The 24,308-nt window shown below is 44.7% G+C and overlaps 1 protein-coding gene across 1 annotated transcript; it reads left to right on the top strand.

Moving 5' to 3' along the window:
- Positions 1-905: 905 nt before the first annotated feature.
- On the top strand, positions 906-10,244 carry LOC311238331 (cystatin-B-like). Its single transcript, XM_084326362.1, has 4 exons — positions 906-939; positions 1,788-1,876; positions 9,150-9,251; positions 9,381-10,244. Exons 2-4 carry the CDS (start codon positions 1,808-1,810, stop codon positions 9,507-9,509), a joined length of 300 nt encoding a protein of 99 aa, XP_084182488.1. The 5' UTR covers positions 906-939; positions 1,788-1,807; the 3' UTR covers positions 9,510-10,244.
- Positions 10,245-24,308: the final 14,064 nt, after the last annotated feature.

Consider the following 24,308-nt stretch of genomic DNA (forward strand, 5'->3'; position numbering starts at 1 on the left):
CCTGCCCACATTCAAAACCGCTCTTAAAGAGCACCTACGGGAGGCTGCAATTCGAAACTGGCCACCGTAAATGCCCAAAACCCCCACCACCTCCTAATAGACAGTCTCCTCCCCACCGCATTTATATATTCCCTCCCCGCCGTATCTATATTTCCCTCCCTCCCACCCACCCACCCCCTCCTAATGTACAGTCCCCTCCCCATCATATGTATATACTCTGTCAGGATCTAGGGGTAACAGTACTGTATATTTGAATACCGCTTATGTCACAAATGTATCAGTACTAAATACCTATATGTCCCTATGCTATAAATGTCATGTATGTTGTGTATGTCATAAATGTCTATATGAAATGAAAATGGGGGACCCTGATGGAAACAAGACAAACGTCTTTCTCAGGTCTGCATCCCCTTAACAATTGTATGTATTGAGCCGTACTGTATTGTACCCATTCTGCAATCTGTTAAATAAAGTTTTCATTCATTCATTCATTCATTCATTCATTCATTCATCCATTCATTCATTCATTCATTCATTCATTCATTCATTCATTCATTCATTCATTCATTCATTCATTCATGTTGTCATTGTGCGCACTCAGCTGTCCAGCCACGCCTCCGAAAAACCACTTCGTGTTTAAAGAGGTGTAACATGTTAGAAATATTGTCTAGCCGTAGCCTATACTTATTGTATTTCCTCATAATACTGTCATTGATTGGTGTTTAATAATGAATTAAAAAACTATAATATTGAGTCAATATGTTGTAGCGTTGTTGTTGGCTTCTGGCAATTTTGATTAGCGCTAAACCCCCTAATGTAATGGTATGCTCCAGAAGAGGAGAATCATGGTCATGTGACTACCCGGAATTAAAAGCGCCGTTGAACCACTGGACTCGACACATCAAGTCAGGATCTTTGAGTGAACTGAACTGTTGTTAGGTGAGTTTGATTTGAGTCACATGTACAGTACGTGTTGATTAAAAAAATGCTTTTGCTTTATAGGCAAGTTGATCTTGTATATTAATAATATAAAGTACTGGATTACGGTTATGACATTGTATTTTGAGATGGGGCAGCCGGCTATTGTTATTGTGGGTGTATTATGCACTGTAAAATCCCCACAACAGAAAGGAACATTGATTGATTGATTGAACACTTTATTTAACAGATTGCAGAATTGGTACAATACAGTATGGCTCAATACACACAATTGTTAAGGGGATGCAGACCAGAGAAAGACGTTTGTCTTGTTTACATCAGGGTCCCCCATTTTCAATTCATAATGTAACATCAATAAGTGTAGCTGAGGTGGGACTGTATTGTGTATTTTAAAGCTTTGCTGGTTGAAGGACAAAAACGTTGGGCTAGTACAAGATGGTTGAAAGTTAACGGATATTTTCTTTAAGATGTGAAATCATAGAAGGATATACGTTTCCAAAAATGAATGAATGAATGAATGAGAACTTTATTTAACAGATTGCAGAATGGGTACAATACAGTACGGCTCAATACACACAATTGTTAAGGGGATGCAGACCTGAGAAAGACGGTTGTCTTGTTTCCATCAGTTTCCATGAATACTATAGGTGGTTGAAAGCTAAAGGTTAATCTTTCACAAATATGCCAATAAGAGAATAAAGAATCTGTAAAGGGCAGAAATTAGCTGAAACATTCAGTCTGCAGCAGTAGACGACTAGAAGAAAATAACCACTTTATTTTGTAACTATAGGGCCAGGCTATAGTAATCTCAGTATAAACAGTGTTATATATATGTTACTAATTCACAGGCTACCTAAATCATCACACAATGATGATGTGTGGAGGAACCAGTGACGCAAAGGATGCCACTTCAGAGATCCAGAACATATGTGATGAGGTGGGTGGATGAAACACTTTTTAAAGTAAAATCTTCTTTTATTTATGTGGCTACTAATACAGTTGAATCGCATCATATTGTCTGATTCGTGAAACATTACACTACTTTTTGCTGGATGCTTGAGGGTCCACGCAGTGGCGTCATTTCAGTAAAAGCCAAGGTATGGCAAGGAGGGAGGGTGGTGGGGGTGAATCCCCTTGGTGGATTTTTTTTGTCAAATCAGTTGTGCAATGGTGAGTTGTTTCTATATTCACTTATATAACATTTAGGTATGACACAGGACTACCAAAGTATTTAGTATAGAAATGTGTCAACAGACTAAAGCAGGGAACCACAATATTTTGCATACAAATTATGCTGAGCAGAATGTAATATCATAACTGTTACGAAGGATCAGATTAAACAGAATATATATATTTATTACTTGATATATATTGTATAGTATTTGTATATCGTCTGATATCCCTTGTGTATTCTTTGTACATATACACGGAATATCCCTTTTACCTAGTACAGACCATAATATTTCGTTCTCCTATTGGAAGCGATCCCCTAGGCGCCACAGCCATACCCCCAAGGTCTAGTTCAAAGTCACCGCCAAGGCTTGCCTGGACATGCCCGGCTCTGCGCAAGAATACGAGACAGGAATAAGGCTGGTACTAGTTTGTTCACCTAACGTATAAATACGTCGCAGGTGGATACAGAAGCACTTAGCCTAAAGTCAAGTTAACCTAGAAACGTGTTACCCTCAAACGTAAAGCCTTCATCACGAGTCAACGACCAAGTGAAGTGAGCAACCGTGCGTCTAAATAGAGCACTTATAACCGCGTGCGAATAGGACAGTAAAGTGTCAGAGCTTAGTGGAATAACGTCAAGTTCGACCTAGTTAATGTGAAGTACCGCGCACCGGAGAATCTACACCGGTGAATGCAGAGCCCTTTTCCGGCTGGATTATTATTATATTGCTTTGGTCCTGTGGCTGTTGGAGCGGAGGAGAATCGTCTACACCCACTACTGTGTGGGATTTACCCGTGAGGAACATCACTCGAGCCCGTCTCTCGGAGAGGCTGGCTGGCTTTCATCTCGGAGAGGCTGGCTGGCTTTCACCTATGCTGCACGCATACTTGGATTACAGCTGCTGCTTTCGTCTGCCGATCAAGGGAGTAATGTACCGACTCCCGTAGCTGGAGCTTATTGATTCCCCGTTGATCCAGAGTTTGCATTCGAACATTTCCTCCCCCTGCTGGCCTACAACCGGAGGGACCCTACTAGTATCTCCCGCTGCCCTACTAGTGTACCATAGATATAATTCCTATTGATACAGGTGGTATTTATTATCTCCTGCGTACTATTCTAATGGACTTACGCTCTTGATTTACTCACGCACATTCTTCGCCTTACAAGCGCGACCAAGTAATGTAATTTACTATTTGCTGCTAATAAATATCATTCTAACCAAGTTTGTGTCGAACCGTGTCATTGTGGGAAGTGTTCATCACATATACCTGTGTACTGTATGGCCAGTAGTAATGTACATAAGACAGTAGTGGTTTAATGATACCATACTTATTTAATACAGTCAGGGAATTGTACCCCTCAGTTACAATTGGTCCTTCGAGCCGGAGGGTAATTAGCGTAATATTAATATAATATTAATATTAACATGGCCGATGATGAACACTCCACAAACGGTTCTCCCGACCTAGAACGCCCGCAGCGCAGACGTCAGCCACCTCCCTATCTAGAGGCATACGCTGTCAGTCCAATACCTAGCTTTAAAAAGAAGTTAAATGCGGATAAAATAACTAAAGCGGATAGTAAAAGTATGTCAAACCCTACCGACCAGGCGACCCCGCCAGTAGAGACCCTAGTGGGTTCTAACGTAACTGACCAAGCTCACGGGGGGGACCAGGAGGGACATGACATGACTTTACCCCCCGCCAACGTCGTCGAGACAGTCCCCGGAGAGCTCCAGGATAAAGAAAGCCCTCCAGGGACGGAGCCCGACCCACCAACAGAAGAGACGCACACCCAGGAGATGGACCTCCTCGGAGCGCGACAGGAGAACGGATCTCCAACGAGCACTGCCAGAAGCCGATCACCTCCGCCTGTGTCTTCCCCCAGCGAAGCGGACAAGATGCTGGCGCAGGCACTCATCGCCACCCTGGCAGCCTCCACCGAACGCGATCGACTTCAAGCGCAACAGACGAGCGAGCGCGAACAAGCTGCAGACCAACGAGAGCGCCTTCACGCGCAACTCCAAGCGCAAGCCCTCCGTGAACGTGAACATTCTGCAACCGAGCGAGAGCGCTTCCAGGCGCAACAAAGGAGTGAAGACGACCGCATAAGACTGGAGACCAGACGCCTTCAGACGGAAGAGAACATTGAAAGAAGCCGCGCCGATGCACAGCACGCCGCCGCCAACGCACAGCGCGACGCCGCAAATGCACAGCTCCACGCCGCCCATGCCAGCGTCAATGCACAGCGCGACGCCGCCAATGCACAGCGCAACGCCGCCCATGCCAGCGCCAATGCACAGCGCGACGCCGCCAATGCCCACCGCGAAGCAGAGCGCGACGCCGCCCATGCCCAGCGCGAAGCAGAGCGCGACCGGCAGCAGGCGAAGATGGTAGAACAATTGATCGCCATGGCGACACCCCCTCACTCCGCACGGAGCTCCCGGAGATCATCACGACAAGGGTCTAGGGCACATTCCCCTACCCGACCAAGCGACCCGGGACCCCGCCAACAGGAGGATCCTGTCCACGTCTCCGAACCCCCTCCCCGGCCGGTCCATACGAGACCCAGCAACCGGGAAGAACCGGACCACGCCGAGAGACTGAACAGAAGACTCCAGGACCTAGCAGAGGAAGAGGAAGAGGAGGAATGTCAAGCCGACCAGCAGCAACGTACTCTGGACCAGGAGGCCCAGTACAGCCCAGACGTCAGCCCCGAGTCACTGCGCTACAAACCCCCGACTCAACTCACGGGTGAGTTTGACGCACCGCCAGCCCCGAGGAACAGCACCTGGGTACCCGGGCTTCGGTACCCACCAAGTACCAGCCCAAGACGACACGTAAGAGGAGACTCGCCTAGGAGGCCTCTCCCCCAACGCTCACCGATGTGCCAGCCATCCATGGCATCGTACCTTGGCACACCGACGTTCCCGGATTTTACACACGAGAACAGAGCACAGTACACAGAGCTACGAATGTGCTTAGAGACAATGATGTCCGATGTACCGGATGAAACGTACAAGTATGCTATCCTACTCAAGCACCTGAAGGTGCCCAGAGCGCACAATATAGCGCTGGCATATTCCAACTCTACTACCCCATACACCGCGGCTCTAGTAGCCCTCGACCAACGTTATGGACGCATATGGGACTACGTGATACAGGAGATAAGAGACATTGACCGTCTCCCCCCAGCCAGAGACAACAGAGCACTAGATGACCTCTCTATCAAGGTACAGTCCCTGGTAGGGATGCTGGGGTCCCAAAAGGAAAAAGGGATATACGAACTGTACGCTAACTCTAATGTAGAGAGGATATTAGAGAGGCTCCCTCCCGCCCGACAAGAGCGTTTTCGGCGGCAGAGAGACCACCGTGACCCCAACGGCCCAGAGGCATCCCTCCTAGACCTGTCTGAGTTCCTCGCCAGGGAGGTCAGCAGCTTACGACTGGACACGTTCGTATGGAGTGGACCAAGCCCAAGACTAGGACCTCGGGGATCAAACGATAACCGCCGGTCGGTGACCGTTATGCACCAAGCCGAATCAGTACCGCAGCACAAGAACCACAACGCCCCCTCGACGAAAGAGGAGTGGAAGATTGAATGCCAGTACTGTGAAGGGGAACATCGGCTGTATCAATGCGACACTTTCGGGAAGCTGACCACGGACGAGGTGAGTCAGTGGATCAAGGACCACCGCCGCTGCTTCCGCTGCGCGCGCAGCCACATGGCAGCTGAGTGCCGCTTGAAGAAAAAGTGTAGCAGGTGCGGCGGCGCCCACTTGGAGGTCCTGCATGACATCAACAGGCGTCCGCCAGGACAACAAAGTGGGCCCGTCACGGTAATGGACCAGGCCGAGGCGGTGGCACCAGTACCAAAGATCCACCAGACCGCTCCCTGGTGTCCCGACTGCTACAGCAGACACTGGGAGTCACGGTGCTACTCGGACGACCGCGAGTCGGCACCACCCCAGACGATCCAAAGCAACCGACCAACAGGAGTGCTCCACATTGACCAGCATAGCGGGACCCCCCGAGTGCTCATCAAAGTGGTCAGAGTGCTCCTGAGCTACGAGGACAAGGTCCTGGACACTTACGCCGTCCTGGACGATGGGTCTGAAAAGACTCTCCTCCTCGCTTCCGCAGCAGCCCAGTTGGGCCTGCGGGGTGCCAAAGGTACCATGACAATACGCACCATCAGAAGGGACCAGAAGACCATAGAAGGTGAGAAGGTCTCCTTCAAGATAGCAGCGGTGGACCAGCCCGAGAAGCAGTATAGTATAACCAACGTCTTCACCAGCCACGACATAGGCCTATCACAGTACACCTACCCCATCCCACAGCTGATGGCTAAGTATGTGCACCTACGTCAACTACCTATACCGCTTATCGACGGCGCCACACCGACCCTGCTCATCGGCTCCGACCACACAGACCTCATTCTCCCAATTGAGGCGGCCCACATCGGACCCAAAGGATGCCCAGTCGCGGTTCAGACCCGACTGGGGTGGACGCTCCAGGGCCCCCTCTACGGACTTGACAGTCAACCCACGTCTACACGCTGCCTACACACAAAGGTGAGCGACACCGGCCACTCCCTCGTACAGCCCGTTGAGAGGCTATTGACATTAAGCGAGAGGCCTGTGAGAGAACCGTGGGCACAAGAGGGAGTTCGGAACTCCACCCCCCTCAGCTGCACTCCAGACGTAGCTGACCTCGAACCCAGCACCTCAAGCGACTCCTTGATGGGGCGGCCGGAACCGGCCCCTCCTCAGACGGGGTACAGAGCAAACAAGAGAAACAGACGGAGGAGGTGGAGGCACAGCCAAGCACAGATCAAAGCAGTCTCAGGCCCGCTTCCTCCTAAGCCCCCCTTCATCCCGTCTAGTCGTCATGATCATAGACCAGTCACTACCCCGAGCTGCGTGGCCGGCCTGCCGCGTAAGCAAAGTGATCACTGGTGCCGACGGAAAGGTCAGAGCGGCAGAAGTGCTCGGCCAGGGGCGGACATACACCCGACCCGTGGCGAGGCTGATAGAGTTGCCAAGGCTCCCCGACTCGCTTAATGACGACCATGACCCACTGACTTTGTGAATTGCCCTACCCTCACAACGGACATTGAGTAGTGGACAGTGCGGTTAATCTGTCTCTGCTTATCTAATTAGGTGCGGACTAATTAGGAGGCGGCTGTTACGAAGGATCAGATTAAACCGAATATATATATTTATTACTTGATATATATTGTATAGTATTTGTATATCGTCTGATATCCCTTGTGTATTCTTTGTACATATACACGGAATATCCCTTTTACCTAGTACAGACCATAATATTTCGTTCTCCTATTGGAAGCGATCCCCTAGGCGCCACAGCCATACCCCCAAGGTCTAGTTCAAAGTCACCGCCAAGGCTTGCCTGGACATGCCCGGCTCTGCGCAAGAATACGAGACAGGAATAAGGCTGGTACTAGTTTGTTCACCTAACGTATAAATACGTTGCAGGTGGATACAGAAGCACTTAGCCTAAAGTCAAGTTAACCTAGAAACGTGTTACCCTCAAACGTAAAGCCTTCATCACGAGTCAACGACCAAGTGAAGTGAGCAACCGTGCGTCTAAATAGAGCACTTATAACTGCGTGCGAATAGGACAGTAAAGTGTCAGAGCTTAGTGGAATAACGTCAAGTTCGACCTAGTTAATGTGAAGTACCGCGCACCGGAGAATCTACACCGGTGAATGCAGAGCCCTTTTTCCGGCTGGATTATTATTATATTGCTTTGGTCCTGTGGCTGTTGGAGCGGAGGAGAATCGTCTACACCCACTACTGTGTGGGATTTACCCGTGAGGAACATCACTCGAGCCCGTCTCTCGGAGAGGCTGGCTGGCTTTCACCTATGCTGCACGCATACTTGGATTACAGCTGCTGCTTTCGTCTGCCGATCAAGGGAGTAATGTACCGACTCCCGTAGCTGGAGCTTATTGATTCCCCGTTGATCCAGAGTTTGCATTCGAACATTTCCTCCCCCTGCTGGCCTACAACCGGAGGGACCCTACTAGTATCTCCCGCTGCCCTACTAGTGTACCATAGATATAATTCCTATTGATACAGGTGGTATTTATTATCTCCTGCGTACTATTCTAATGGACCTACGCTCTTGATTTACTCACGCACATTCTTCGCCTTACAAGCGCGACCAAGTAATGTAATTTACTATTTGCTGCTAATAAATATTATTCTAACCAAGTTTGTGTGGAACCGTGTCATTGTGGGAAGTGTTCATCACATATACCCGTGTACTGTATGGCCAGTAGTAATGTACATAAGACAGTAGTGGTTTAATGATACCATACCATACCATACAGTCAGGGAATTGTACCCCTCAGTTACAATAACCGTCTATTATTTCTCTTGCAATTGAGCCAATTTTCCTTAGGTACGGTTTTGCGGTTTGTGTTCAACAGAATCTAGTATCAAAAACACGTTCACAAAAAGTATTGGTTACTGAATGCTGAACTGCACTGTTATAATCACTAAGCCATTGTAAGACCTTACCTGTGTGTCCCTGTATCACTTGTCTCTGCTGCCCTTAGACAAAAAAACGTCCGTATGTCCATTTTCCTTATTTTTTCTGGCGGCATATTTGAGTTAGTCACCTAGTAAAAGTCACCTAGTAAAAGTGAGATAATTGACAATATCAAAACATGCTAGGGCTGTACCGAATAGTTCAAAGCTTCGTTCATAATGTTGACATTCAAATTCTAAATCAACATTTGAATGAAAAAAATTGAAGATATTAATTAATTAGCCTAGGTATGGCGAGTGCCATACCTTGCCATACCAAAACGACACCCCTGGGGTCCAGACAGTTAAGATGTTGCTAGTGAGAGACAGTCATACCACACTGAGCAGTAGAAAATCTCCCTTAACTCAGGTGAAAGTGTCATCATCACGGAACAGTCTAGCTCCCTGTGTTTTATGATTTGTGTAGCCTACTCTGCCCAGCCTTTTAACCCACGGTGACCCACTTCCCTTTGTGTACAGATGAAGCCGTCTGCAGAGGCAAAATCAGGGAAGATTTGGAGTGTTTTCACTGCCAAGAGCTACATGTCGCAGGTTGTGGCCGGGACAAACTACTTTATCAAGGTAATCAACATTGTGAGATACCTTATTACTCGGAAAATGTACTGATGTTGGGAGACGGACCGATTCCATCCCTACGTTATCTGTTGAGTTTCATGAATTCTCTGTTAAACTCAGTTCTCTGTCCTGCAGGTCCACGTAGGAGGAGAGGATCATGTCCACTTGCGTGTCTATAAAAAACTCCCCCATGCGGGAGGAACTCTGGAGCTGAGTAACATGCTGGAGTCCAAGGTCCACAGTGACCCCATTGAGTATTTCTAAGGTTTTTCCTTCAAAGTAACTCCAGGAAGTCCACCAAAGTGGATTATTTTATGTCCATCTAAAGGAAAATGTAAAACTCAAGATGGCATACTAAATATTTAGCTTCTTTGTCTTTGCATACAGCTTTGAGTAACTTTCAAAGGGTATTTTCCTTGCATTTGGGATTGAGAATGGGTTACAATAGTAATTTCTACACATGAAGTATACTGTGTGGTCACTGGCCCCCTTTACACCTTGCATTATCATGCATCTTGTATCTGGATTGCATCTGCTCTTTTCAAGATTCAAGATAAGATAAGACCCCCCGCATTCACTGTATACCTGTATGCCGTGACAAATAAAACTCTTGTATCTTGTATCTAAGATAGTTTATTGTCATGTGCACAGTTAAACAGACAGTTTGCCATACAATGAAAATCTTACTTTGCTACTCCGCCATTCACACAAAATCACACAATACAGATAAATATAATATATACAAGGCACAGTGAGTAACATTGCATTCAGTGTTTACAATATAAATGGAGGTGACAATGGGTCACAGCAGCAGTTAAAAAGTATTTTAACCCCTGTGTGCCTGTATGTTAGTCTTCTGTCATTATGCATTATTCTGTCTTTGATCATAAATCACAACTGTGTTCATTTACTGTCCTGTTCCATGCGGTTTTCAGTGTCAGTGTTTTGTAATGTGTACATGAACTTTTTGTACTCCGTATGATTAATAAAAAAGCATTATTAAAAGATATTTGTTCTGTTCATAATTGGCAATGTTACTATTCTTCGCTTGCTATGTTGATCCCTGCAGTCCAGAGTGGCTTTCTGAGTGGTGCAGACGTTAACACTTTGATTGCCGGAAAACGCTTTTTCACGTCATTCAGAGCCATGCTAAAGGTGCAGAGGACGCCGTAACTCGTCTTTGATATCAATATTTCAAAAATCTGTGATCGAAATCATATTTTCTTTCCGGAGCCCTGAGATGTGCTGGTGGGCTCCCACCAACTGTCTAACGGTTCGAGAGCGCCCCCTGCAGGCAAGGGGTGGTTTGGAGGGGGTCAGGCACGACCCCCTCCACGGCAGATTTCTTTTGAATTTAATTAACCTGTACGTGCAATTTCCTGCAATATAGAGCCTTCAATCTTGACCAATAAAGCTGCTCTTTTCACTATAAAACTCAGTTAACTCAGTAGTTATGGTTAGATTTATATATTGGGGGGGGGGTATATCATATTTTTCATATTATCAAAAAGTGGTGGAGCAAGAGCATACCTTTGCTCCCCCAAGTTCAATAGTGGGAGAGCAGAGATGCTCCGAATGCTCTTATGGCCAGGCGTCTATGATTCACTGATACAAAGTAAAATAGTGCAGTGCAATAAAATAGTTAGTAAAATAGAATAAAATAATGCAATAGTGCATTGCAATAAAATAGTTATCATCGTATTTCTTCGGGAGGCCGGTAAGGAGTGCATTACAGTAGTCGAGTTGGCTTGAAATAAAGGCATGGATCTGGTTTTCAGCGTCCTTTTGATTTATAAATGGCCGTACTTTAGCTATGTTTCTAAGGTGGAAGAATTAAGTTTTTGTCAACTTGTTGATTGTGATTTAAAGCTTAGGTCTGAGTCTACCATGACACCAAGACTTAACTCACTCAAATACAGTTAGCAGCTGGATAGACCACAGATGGAAATTAGCTTCTGCTAAATCTGGTGCAAACATATTTTCATGTAAACAATGATGAATTGTCAAAAAAAAAAAAAAAACATTTTTTAATAGATTCAGGGCTTTTCAGAAAACATTCAGGGCTTGAGCCCAAGTAGCCACCCCTAGCTCCGCCCCTGATCAGGATAAACATCCCATAATCGAAAACGGTCTACACCACGCTGATCGTCCAACGGCGCGAGGAAGATACGGTAAGATTCAGCGTTATTTTTGAACGTGTTCCATATAAACTGTTATGATGAACATATGACCCACACTAGATGAATGATATAACGCTGCCCACGGAATTATAAACGATCCCCCGCCCATCCGGTCATCATCAGATCATACGTAGATCATTCTAGAAGTACATCCAATTGAAATTTTTTATATCGCCCCGATTGCCATCAAACTGTATTTCATCATCAATATAATGCATTTGGGGCTATAGATCACGTTCTGGAGAAAGCTGCAGAAAGAGATGAAAACATACTTATACATTAGACCATACTTTACTATGAATATGTGAATGAAAAAGTTTAACGTTGCTACACAATGAACAATACATATAGGACTTTGAATGGGCCCTAATAATGGCAATGTAGCAATAGAATTTAAAAAGTTATAGCCCTGCAAAGAAGGGGAATTTCTCCATAGACAAATAGAGCCGGCAACCTATGGTATATAATGAATTTAGCCTTAGGCAATCAAAGTGTTAAGGGGGGAAAAAAGTGCTAAGCAACATAAACCAAACTCCAGTGAAAGACTTTCTAAGAAATGGATCAAGAGTTGAACTAAGACATATTAATCTTCATCTCATGAAGTGAAACCTGAATCGAACATGCTTGCTTTACAAGGCAATAAATTTTTTTGTGCAGCTTCAGATACCTTAGTCCTTTTGTCTCATTTGAGCATGGTGTGTTTTGTACATGTATGGCACACAGCCACGTTACAAATGAGCACCAGACTGATGACTCATCCAGTTTGGTAAATCCCTTTTTTCCAGACCCCCTTACTTCCTATATTATGGGCTACCGCAATGAGTCACAAGGAAACTATAAAAGAAGGAAGGGTCACCATGTCAGAATACCAGCGTTGTAATGCTCTGCTTGGTGCCAGTTCTGTTGAAGCCTGTATTAAAATGTACAAGGAAATATACATCAACCAATATATCAAACGTTAGCTACTTAACAATGCAACAAATTGCCAATGATTCTGACATCTGAGGTAATATCCTGTTTAAATGACGAGATGGCGATCCCATTCAACTCAATGGGAACTGAAAGTTTCCACACTGGGCACCATGTGCGATCACGCGCTACAAGGCACTTAACCCCCAACTGCTCCAGTGGAGTTGCTCAGTGGCCAATGGTGTCAGACTGTGGTTGTACTGGGCAGCTCCCAGGTATGAATGGAACTGTGTGAATGTGAAGCAGGGCGTAGCTGAAAAAGAGCATCTGTGCTCAGCGAACCTACCCTGGGTAAATAAATGTTAAACAAACAAACAGTGACGTGATGACACTTCCTTTTATAGTTTTCTTGACATGTCAGCACCTTGGATGTCCTCCCTTATGTACGTACTTGATGCAAACATAGCTTGATGCAAAGCTACGGTGCAAAGCTCTGGAATAACGAGGCTTTCAACTATGCTGCTCTCACTGTTCATATTACTGCCATACAAGTTGAAACAAACCCTTTTCTTTGTTTTGTTGCGTCAGCGAAGTGTCACACAACTCTGCATTTGTGCTTTGAAGACATCTAGCTGGTGTGCTGACATCCAAGAACAGGCCCAAACATTCTCAAAGTTGGTTACTTGTGGGTTGCAACGGGCCACCGTCACCGAGGCGGCACTCTCCACCACTTGTTGTAGTTTTCATTGTAGATCAAGAAGGAGCCGCTGTCTGCAGCAGAGCAAGACAGCTGTGGTGACTAATCCATCTCATGCTATACTCTCACATGGAGCAATTTACAAACGCAAGATTGAAACAAACACAAACAAACCGATTAAGTCCTCATTTACATTTGGCAGAAATCCACATGGGTAGAGCTCCGGACTATTGTAGGCCGTTGTCGAAAAGTGGAATTGTTATCCAGCTATCTACGAATTCCAATCTGGCTTCAGAACATCCCACTCCACTGACACATGCCTCCTCTATTTGAACGACCACATCAAACAAGAGGTGGACGCGGGCAAATACTGCGGCATGGTCATGCTGGACCTACAAAAGGCCTTCGAAACTGTCAATCACTCCATTCTGATTGACAAGCTAAAAGCATTTGGTTTTTTTGATAGTTCAGTGAGCTGGATGCAATCCTACATGGAGGGGAGAGAACAGATGGTAGAGGTAAACGGTACTCTATCCCCCCCCTCCCAGTGAGCTGTGGTGTTCCACAAGGAAGCATACTAGGACCGTTACTGTTCCTAATTTATGCAAATTACATGTCGTCAGCTTGTGACTGCAACATGTTCCTGTTCGCGGACGACTCAGCCCTGCTGGTCTCTGACAAGAACAAGTTACAGGTTGAAAAAACCCTCAGCTCAGAACTCGGCAGAATCTGCACCTGGCTCGCTGATAACAAACTATCATTACACCTGGGTAAAACAGAGTCCATTCTCTTCGGATCAAATAACAAACTCAGCAAAACCTTTTCTGTTACAGTGGGTGACAATATTGTCACAAGGAAAGATGAAATTACATACCTGGGTTCCATCCTAGAGGAAAATCTTTCCTGTGACAAAATGGCATCCAATGTAATCAAGAAAGTCAACCAACGAACAAGATTCTTGTACCGGATCTCCTCTCTGGTAAACAAGAGACCCAAAAACTTCAGCGCATCATCAACAAGGCCTCCAAAATCATAGGATGTGACCTTCCCTCCCTGGACTCCATCTTCACCTCCCGCACAACCACCCGCGCCAGAAAAATTGCTAAGGACCCTCAGGTAGGCGCTTCAAGTCCATCTTTTCAAAAACCACCCACTTCAAGGACAGCTTCTTCCCAACCGCCATTCGGACCCTGAACTCCCTTGGCCCCCCTCTCCCCCTCCCACCCCTACACTAAGCAAGCTCCTGACCTGATGGACTAGATTCTTCTGTGTGTTTAGTTGTGCTGTGCTGTATTTATGTATTTATTGTGTCATGTTGTGCCGTATCATGTATCCATTTGTATCTATGTTCCAGTTTCATGTATTGTAGAGCTATTACACTGTACCGATCAAGAATACCACCAATCTGGTTGTGTGGCAATAAAGGAATCTTGTATCTTGTTGTATCTTGTATCTTGTAAGAATACCCTGAAGACTCTAGCAGGAGCAGTCATTCAAGGGTACTACGACTATGCTTGCACCTCATGGTACCAAAGCACCTCAAAGGCACTAAAAACAAGATTACAAACATCACAAAACAAACTGGTCAGACTACTGCTTGACCTTACTCCTAAAACCAACCTCACCCCTGCCCATTTTGACAACCTAGGATGGCTTAGAGTAGACGACAGAGTACAGCAACTTGCAATGGGCGTGGTCTACAAGCAGGGGCGTAACTTACGGGGGGGGTCCCCGGAAAATGTCCCCTGCATGATTTCAGAGTGCAGTATTTGTCCCCCCCCATGTTTTTCCCCCCAAACCGCGGCAACTGCGCGGCCAGCACTGTGACTCGCTACTACACAGTACTCGTCTTTGCATATTGGCTGCTCGGGTGTGGCAGTTTGTCATATACATCAAGAAAGGGTTGATGCCTTTGACATGAGAGCACTCTGTGAGGAATTCATCTCTGGCCATGATCGGAGACAACATGTCTTTGGAAGCATTGGATGACTGGTCGATCTTTGAGACTTTCCCTGAAAAAAAAATGTAAAAAATTTTTTTTATCGTTCCCTGAGAGTCCACATTACAGGTCTACTTTTGTTTTGCTGTGAAAAGTGATGCTGCATAAGATGACTGCACTTAGCACTGACTGAGAAAGTACATATTACAGTTCTACTTTATAAACTGCTAATTGTAAATATGTTTGGCAATGTTAATAGGAGAAGGTCCACATTATAGTTCTACTTTTGTTTTGCTGTGAAAAGTGATGCTGCATAAGATGACTGCACTTAGCACTGACTGAGAAAGTACACATTACAGTTCTACTTTATAAAATGCTAATTGTAAATATGTTTGTCAATGTTAATAGGAGAAGGTCCACATTATAGTTCTACTTTTGTTTTGATGTGAAAAGTGATGCTGCATTTAGATGACTGCACTTAGCACTGACTGAGAAAGTACACATTACAGTTCTACTTTATAAAATGCTAATTGTAAATATGTTTGTCAATGTTAATAGGAGAAGGTCCACATTACAGTTCTACTTTTGTTTTGATGTGAAAAGTGATGCTGCATAAGATGACTGCACATAGCACTGACTGAGAAAGTACACATTACAGTTCTACTTTATAAAATGCTAATTGTAAATATGTTTGTCAATGTTAATAATTTGAGAAAGTCCACATTACAGTTCTACTTTTGTTTTGCTGTGAAAAGTGATGCTGCATAAGATGACTGCATTTAGCACTGACTGAGAAAGTACATATTACAGGTCTCTTCTTTGACGTTTTTAATGTTGGACCAAAGCATTGCAATTAGAATACAGGCAAATAAAAGTCATTTAGTTTAATACAATCTTGGCTGTCTTTTTCTCTCAACGCTTCAATAGGTAGATCTTGCCTTCACCAAAAAAATAAAAGTGATCTTGGGCTTAAAAAGGTTGGTGACCACTGGTTTAGATACATTAAGTATAATAATGACAGAGTTAAAATTGTATAGTAGTCTACATAGGAACCAGTGCCCTCTCAGGTATTTTAGTATTATTGCACAATCGATGCAGGCATGACCATAAGGGTTAGAGTTTTATTAAACTGGTTTGTTATATAACTTATGTACCAGTGCATAAGAGTGATTTATATTAACGTTTTGTACCTGTAATTAAATTTGATTAAAAGTGATTGGTGATAGATAAAGGTGATAGATACATTAAGAGCTAAAATTGTATATTGTATAGTAGTGTTTCTCAGGAACTTGGCATGTCTTTTTTTTTATCATGCATATCTTGTGTCTTACCTATTTAAAAAATGTCTATGCCTATTTTATTATTGTATTTTGCACAATCAATGCGGGCATGACCACTCTAGGTATTACTGTGTTCATAATTGCTAATTGAAGCACCATATAATAAATGTTCTGTATCGTATGGCTCCGCTCGGCGTCACTACTGCACTGTACCTCGCTCGTGCACGCGCACTGAATAAAAAATTCCCCAATGCACCTTTACATCCCAACATCCGTCTGGCCACACCCCCATCAGCTTACCTACATAAGCAGGGGTGGGGCCACACACTCGCCTCCTTCTTCGCTTTCACCACAAGGAAGTGCCTTCGGTAGATCCCCACTTGACGAGGTTGCTAGTTGAAGAAAGTTGGAAAACAAGAGATACGTTGACATCATATCTTTATTTTCTCTCTCACTATTTTTCGAGAAAATACGGCGATATTGTCTTCGTTACTGGAGTGTCTGGAAGATGATGATCATTCTACACCTCCACCGGTTTTTTCGTATTAGGAGTTCACGCCGCTGACATGCCTCCCAACTACAATCCTCCTTGCTGCGGCTGGATGGGGTAAGACCCTCCAGCAACACAGCTGGACTGTAGGACGCACCGACTGTTGTGAGAAGCGGTGGGTTCCAGGTTTGGTAAGTAATGTTTGCTTGCGAGCACCACTTGTCTGTTAGTGCTATGGGGGCTAGCTGACAATGTTTACGAAAACCGGCCCCAGATTAGGGTCCTTCTGTTCAGCCTTTTAGGCGACGGCGGAGGATCTTGGTTTGAAGCCCATTATAGTCAACTAGTGGGCCACGACCAGTAACTGGTGATCCCAGGATTCTCTGGATGAGTGGATGCTTCTCTGTCACCGTGTAGGCCCCATCTTTCATATACAAATGAGAGTATACCCTCACGAGTATAGTTTGCAGGCTGTTTGACGCGGAAATGGACAAAGACACAGCTCGTCACGCGATTGGGCAATCTCGTCAGTGGCCAATCAGAGAGTGTCAGTCAGTGGCCAATCAGAGAGCGTCTGCCAGAAATGCGGCTACGGAAAAAAATAACGCGGAGTAACGCGTGGGAGGCTCACGCTGCCCCCGCTACTTCCTGTTTCCGCCGCACCGGCGTCACCCAACCGACCTGTAGGAGTCGTTGTCCACAACGGCCAATCCCCACCCACCGGCTTTCCCACCCTCTAACACTGCCAATTGTGTTAGTATGACGGCCGGCCAAGCCGGTAGCAATGCAGAGAGCTGGGCTTGATACACCCCTCCCCCACTGGGAACTATCGTACATGCCTTTTGTCTACTCCAGTCAGTCAGACTTCGGTCATGTTCATGTTCACGGTCAACAAACCCTCTTCACGGAATAGTCTTCACTGACTCAAGGTAAGATCTCGTTTCGTTAGCACAGTATTTATATCTCAACCCATCCATTGTGCCTATAGCGTCGTGTTAACCATGCACTGTGAACGTTGTGGAACTAAATTAGCTAGCTCTTCACAGCTAGTCTGTAGCTACGTACAGGTAGTCATCAGCTAGTGGCTAGCTGGGACTGGTTACCTAGCTAGCTAGCTAGCTAGCCACCGCAAGTTGCAATTTAGCTACTAATTTCTATAATCGGTTAATCTCTAACCTTGTAAAAATATGTGGTAACCTCTATTAATAAATAAGCCACACGACACGACACATAAATCATTACCGTTCAAGCATGCTACCGAAAGTGACCAAGTCTATGAGTATTAGTTAGGCACAAAGGTTCTGGCTAGTAGCTAGGCCTAGTTAGCCAGTACTAGTACTAACGTTACTGTTATTGCTAATTTTACCGTGTTTTGGGTTGTAATGATACCAGATTAACTGGAGACTATCTATAGCTGTGTAACGTTATATGTAGGGTTGCCACCCGTCCCTTAAAATACGGAATCGTCCCGTAATTGGAAACTAAAAGACGCGTTCCATATTGAACTGATACGGGACGCCCTTTGTCCCGTATTTTAAGGTTGCCAGTTTAGTGAGAGAAATGAGCCAGCCGACCTACAAAAACACGCAAAATTGTGTCAAAGTTGCTGTAAATAAACAGACTTGGCAACTCTGGTATGATGGCCGTGCGCTCAGCAGCTCACCGACCAATGAGAATTAGCGCTTTCACGTTGCTAAGAAGAGTTCTGTGCCTCTGTCTGTGCGCTGCGTGATTTCTTTTCGAAGACGCTTTGAAAATGTCTACAGCAGACACTGTGACTCCACCGCGTCCTAAAAAGACAAAACGCCTCCAGAAATACAGACCCGAGTGGGAAGAGGCAAACCACTGGCTTGATAGCGTCAGTGCAGATGTTTACAAAGCAAACTGCAAAGTATGTAGGCGTGTGTTTTCTGTGGCACATGGTGGACTGACTGATCTCAGACAGCACAGCAAGGACGTGCACAGGACTTTAGAGGGGCAGACTGTGCTCAAAGGCTGAAAAGGGCACTAGGCCTGTGTGCGTGCGAAGCAAGCGCGTGCATTGCGCAAACCCGATTTCTGGGGGCCCTTTTTGGGCGGGAGGGCCCCCTTTTTATGCTTTTTGGGGGGTTTTGGTGATAAAATATTGAACTATAATAATCGGTGGAGGAGCTCACTTATCCTTGAAAGACACTTTTATCACTGACTTAAAAGGCCCATACATCTCCATAAATGTTCAGGGGGGAGGGATTAAGTGCTTACCCTAAAGACCAGAAGAAGTGCTGTATATTCTGTATTGTTTAATATAAATGCATTTTTTATTCCAATCCCGATTTGTATTTGAGATTCCCAAGTCCCATCGGACTTGACTTCTTCGTGTCCCTCAGTGAGTGTAATACCAGCATTCAACTGTATGGGCCACAGCGGTTTCTATCATCATCATCATCACCACCCACGCTATGCATAAAATATATGTGTGTGTGTGTGTGTGTGTGTGTGTGTGTGTGTGTGTGTGTGTGTGTGTGTGTGTGTGTGTGTGTGTGTGTGTGTGTGTGTGTGTGTGTGTGTGTGTGTGTGTGTGTGTGTGTGTGTGTGTGTGTGTGTGTGTGTGTGTGTGTGTGTGTGCAGGGGTGTAGCTCCAGATTCTGGGCCCCATGAAAGAATGTATTTGTAGGCCCCCAGTGAATGTGAGCGCGTGTAAGCGCGCGAGCGGAAAAAAATTTGGCCATTTCTTTATTGATGAAAACGCATAATATGGTTTTTACCTATACATTTGGATAAGCAGTTCAGCACCTGCACTGTTGGTGGGTGAGCCTAGTAAAGGATGTCGCATTGCGTTCATCTTCAATGAATGGACCAATGCAATAGTCTACCAAAGCCCCCCCTCTCTCTCTATATATCTCACACACACACACACACACACACACACACACTTCAGAAACAAACATAGTATCAATGAGAGCATCAATAATACACCTGAGTGATGTCTAGTAAAAAATTATTTTTTTTTTTTTGGGGCCCCCCCCAGTGCTGGGCCCTTGGAATCATCCTAAGCTACCCCCCCCCAGCTACGCCCCTGTGTGTGTGTGTGTGTGTGTGTGTGTGTGTGTGTGTGTGTGTGTGTGTGTGTGTGTGTGTGTGTGTGTGTGTGTGTGTGTGTGTGTGTGTGTGTGTGTGTGTGTGTTATGTAAGAGTTGGTATGAAGAGCTGGCTACAATCCAGGAACAAAGATACAATGGTAAACCAAACCACCATCCATATCTTCCTCATACCTGGTTGTGTCTGTGTGAAATAACTCCCCAAACAGGTTCAAATGTTCTCGAGGTCATGTCCTACAAAGTATCCTCTAGCAGTGGTTCTCAAACTTTTTACACCAAGTACCACCTGAGAACGTAGCTGGCTCTCCAAGTACCACCATATACCGGCGTTAAAATACAGTCTATTCAGCTATGCACAGTTCACGCAGGAGGCAAATGTATTCCTAATACCATTATTTATTGTTAACTTTTGTCAAACACAGCCACAATGTACAAAGGGGTAGCACTAGAACTAGCAAACGCTTCCACACAACTCATACAATGCAAGGGGCATTGAGAACATAATAACTAACATTCTCACATAGCAAGTGAGAAAATTAAGAACAACTGTATTTCAGCAAATGTACTTAATTCTCTCTCTCTCTTTCTCTCTCTATCTCTCTCTCTCTCTCTCTCTCTCTCTCTCTCTCTCTCACACAGCAAGCAATTGTCCATCATTCTCTCACGCATGCACGCACGCACGCACACACACACACACACACACACACACACACACACACACACACACACACACACACACACACACACACACACACACACACACACACACACACACACACACACACACACACACAATTATTTTGTTACAAAGACTTAATTTCAGGGGCGGTTAGGTGGCGTAGCGGAGATTGCGTTCGTCACCAACCCCGGAGACGCTAGGATTCGCCTGTTCGAATCCAGCTCACAGCTCCGGGGTTGTCACCAGCTTGGCTGGCCGTTCACACTAATACAATTGGCAGTATTAGAGGGTGGGAGAAGCTGGCGGGGTGGGTCCGGGTCGTTGTAAACAGCGACTCCTACAGTTCGGTCGGGGCGCCTGCTAAGCGCGGATAGGATCTAAGTGGGATAGTGTGATCCTTCCACACGCTACGCCCTCTCAGTGAAAGTCTGCGCTGCCAGGTGAAAAGAAGCGGTTGATTGGCTAGACGTGTGTCGGAGGAAGCACGTGATAGCCTCCACTCTCCCAGACCGACTGTGGGGGGGGGGTAAGTGCGCAGCGACCAGGAAGGGGATTGGGAATTGGCATAACGACTAACATTGGGATGGGAGAAAATCGGAGGAAAAAGGAGGGGGGAAAAAGATAAAAACAAAACAAAAAAAAACAAAGACTTAATTTCCTGCATTCTGGTGCAGGAATATTTGAATTTTTACCCTTTAAATTCCAGTGTTTGTGATGAGCATCACAAATTATTGTAAAAAAGAAAAGAAAACACATATTCAATACATTTTTGAATGTTTACCCTTTAAATGCCAATTTGTGTGATGGCATCACAAATGATTGTTAAAAAAAACACACAAAAAGTAAAATATTTTCAATATATCAAATGCAAAGTAATTTTTTCTGGGGGGATTAGGCATGTGTCAATGATTAGCAACAACACAGATTTTGATGGCTTTTTGTAATGTCAGATTTAACACCAACTCTTTTCAGAAAAGTGGGAGTATTTCCTTTTTTATCTGACATTACAAAAAAATCCAAAAATAAAAAATGGTTATGATCAGGGCTGAAGTTGAATAAAAGATTTCTTACTGTTTAGACTGCATTAATCTCTGTCACAGTGATCTCCTGGTTGTTCCCCACTAGGTTATCTAACTATCGCACCGCCGCAACTAGAAACACTGGCCTGGCCTGCTTCTAAGTTCAGTGGCCTGACTGCAAAAAAGAAAAAGTATAATATTTTTTTTTAATATTTCTTTTATTCTTTTTTTTAAAGTACCACCAGCAGTACCACCAAGTACCACTAGTGGTAAGCGTACCACCGTTTGAGAACTACTGCTCTATAGTCTGCCCCATTGTTCTGACCAGGATTATTACGTTTCTTTTGGCCTCCTTGCTGAGTCTGACGTGGACGAGAAACCCATCTATAGGCCTAGTTATCAAATTCTTGGTTTGCAATGGTTTTGCACCTTGTGGGTAAATAAAAACCCAGTTTTCATCTACAACTCCTGTTTCCTCACTGCTTGGTCCCTAACAAGGAGAAATGGGCATTCTAAACACTCTGTGCAAGGCCCTATTAGGCGGTAAATTGTTCTTTGTTTTCACAATGTGTGCTCTCTATCGTATCGAGATACATATTCCATGTGTATGCAATAACACTCACCTTTAACATTCACTTTAAACACTTTTTAACACTACACCATATTGTATCTATTTATTAGTAAAATATTTGCACTACCTCTCTAACTCATCTTTGCATTTGTTTGCATTGTGTACTTGTACTAGTAAATATATAGGTCCGCGGAGAGGCATGCTGAGGAGGCCATGCAAACTGCAATGGAATACGGGGCATCTCTCTCTCTCTTTACCTAATATTTTGATTCTATCCTGACATTTTTCAGTTAGAAGTGCAGTCTTTATGCGCAACAGTAAAAAAAAAAAATTTTTTTACCACAGCAGCTCACGCAGGTATGGGGCAACATAGTCACGTGACTCAGTTGGTATTGCTGATTTGCTCTTTGTATACAGCGAACAGGTCTATAGGTTTGTTCTCTATAGGTTCTCACTATGGTCACTAAGGTAGCTACTGGGATGCAAATATGAAGCTGTACTGTATAATGAACACAATCTCCCATGCAATAAAAAATATTTGCCCCCACTCTGAATAATGTTAATCAGAGAAATAACAGAACAAATGAATTACAGTTCTACTGATGACAGGCTTCACCTAAATTCCCAGAGAATAAAAAATGGACAGATCACGTATAGTCACTTTACATTTTCAACACTATGTATATTTATTTATTCAAACACACACCTCATGTTGAATCAAACACTGAAATAAAATAAAATAAAAAATAAAAAACCTGGGGTTTTAGTTCTCAATGTTCATGGTACCAGTAACAGTTGGTGCACGTGTTGGAGCTCAATTCAATCGATTAAGAAAAGGTTCCTTACTCATGGTCACAGTCTGATACAACGACCATCCTTGGAACTTGAGGTTCTGATATGATTTGATTAATATATCTGCAAAATTGTATCCCACTTTATGCTTTGCTCTTGCTGCTTGTTTTACACTGATTTTATGTTTTATTTCTTACTGATGTAAAGCACTTTGAACTGCAATCCCCTGTATGAAAAGTGCTATACAAATAAAGTTATTATTATTATTATCCTCAGCAGCCAAACTCTCTCCTCACCCCTGAAGTCACCTGGAGAGCCTCCTGCGTAGGCGCGCACACTGATGCTGTGGGTCAGGTGAGAGCTGGAACAGGAACAACTGGAACAACTCCTTGTCTGTCTGACCTTTTTTCCTCAACTCTCTCTTTCTTTTTCGCTCCATCTCTCGTTGCACTGGCTGCAGTTAAACTATTCAACTAATGTCTACTCAACAACTGCATCCAATGTAATCAAGAAAGTCAACCAACGAACAAGATTCTTGTACCGGATCTCCTCTCTGGTAAACAAGAGACCCAAAAACTTCAGCGCATCATCAACAAGGCCTCCAAAATCATAGGATGTGACCTTCCCTCCCTGGACTCCATCTTCACCTCCCGCACAACCACCCGCGCCAGAAAAATTGCTAAGGACCCTCAGGTAGGCGCTTCAAGTCCATCTTTTCAAAAACCACCCACTTCAAGGACAGCTTCTTCCCAACCGCCATTCGGACCCTGAACTCCCTTGGCCCCCCTCTCCCCCTCCCACCCCTACACTAAGCAAGCTCCTGACCTGATGGACTAGATTCTTCTGTGTGTTTAGTTGTGCTGTGCTGTATTTATGTATTTATTGTGTCATGTTGTGCCGTATCATGTATCCATTTGTATCTATGTTCCAGTTTCATGTATTGTAGAGCTATTACACTGTACCGATCAAGAATGCCACCAATCTGGTTGTGTGGCAATAAAGGAATCTTGTATCTTGTTGTATCTTGTATCTTGTAAGAATACCCTGAAGACTCTAGCAGGAGCAGTCATTCAAGGGTACTACGACTATGCTTGCACCTCATGGTACCAAAGCACCTCAAAGGCACTAAAAACAAGATTACAAACATCACAAAACAAACTGGTCAGACTACTGCTTGACCTTACTCCTAAAACCTGGTTGTGTCTGTGTGAAATCACTCCCCAAACAGGTTCAAATGTTCTCGAGGTCATGTCCTACAAAGTATCCTCTAGCAGTGGTTCTCAAACTTTTTACACCAAGTACCACCTGAGAACGTAGCTGGCTCTCCAAGTACCACCATATACCGGCGTTAAAATACAGTCTATTCAGCTATGCACAGTTCACGCAGGAGGCAAATGTATTCCTAATACCATTATTTATTGTTAACTTTT

This window comes from Notolepis coatsorum (assembly GCF_963971535.1).
Source record: "Notolepis coatsorum genome assembly, chromosome: 12".
NCBI lineage: Eukaryota > Metazoa > Chordata > Actinopteri > Aulopiformes > Paralepididae > Notolepis > Notolepis coatsorum.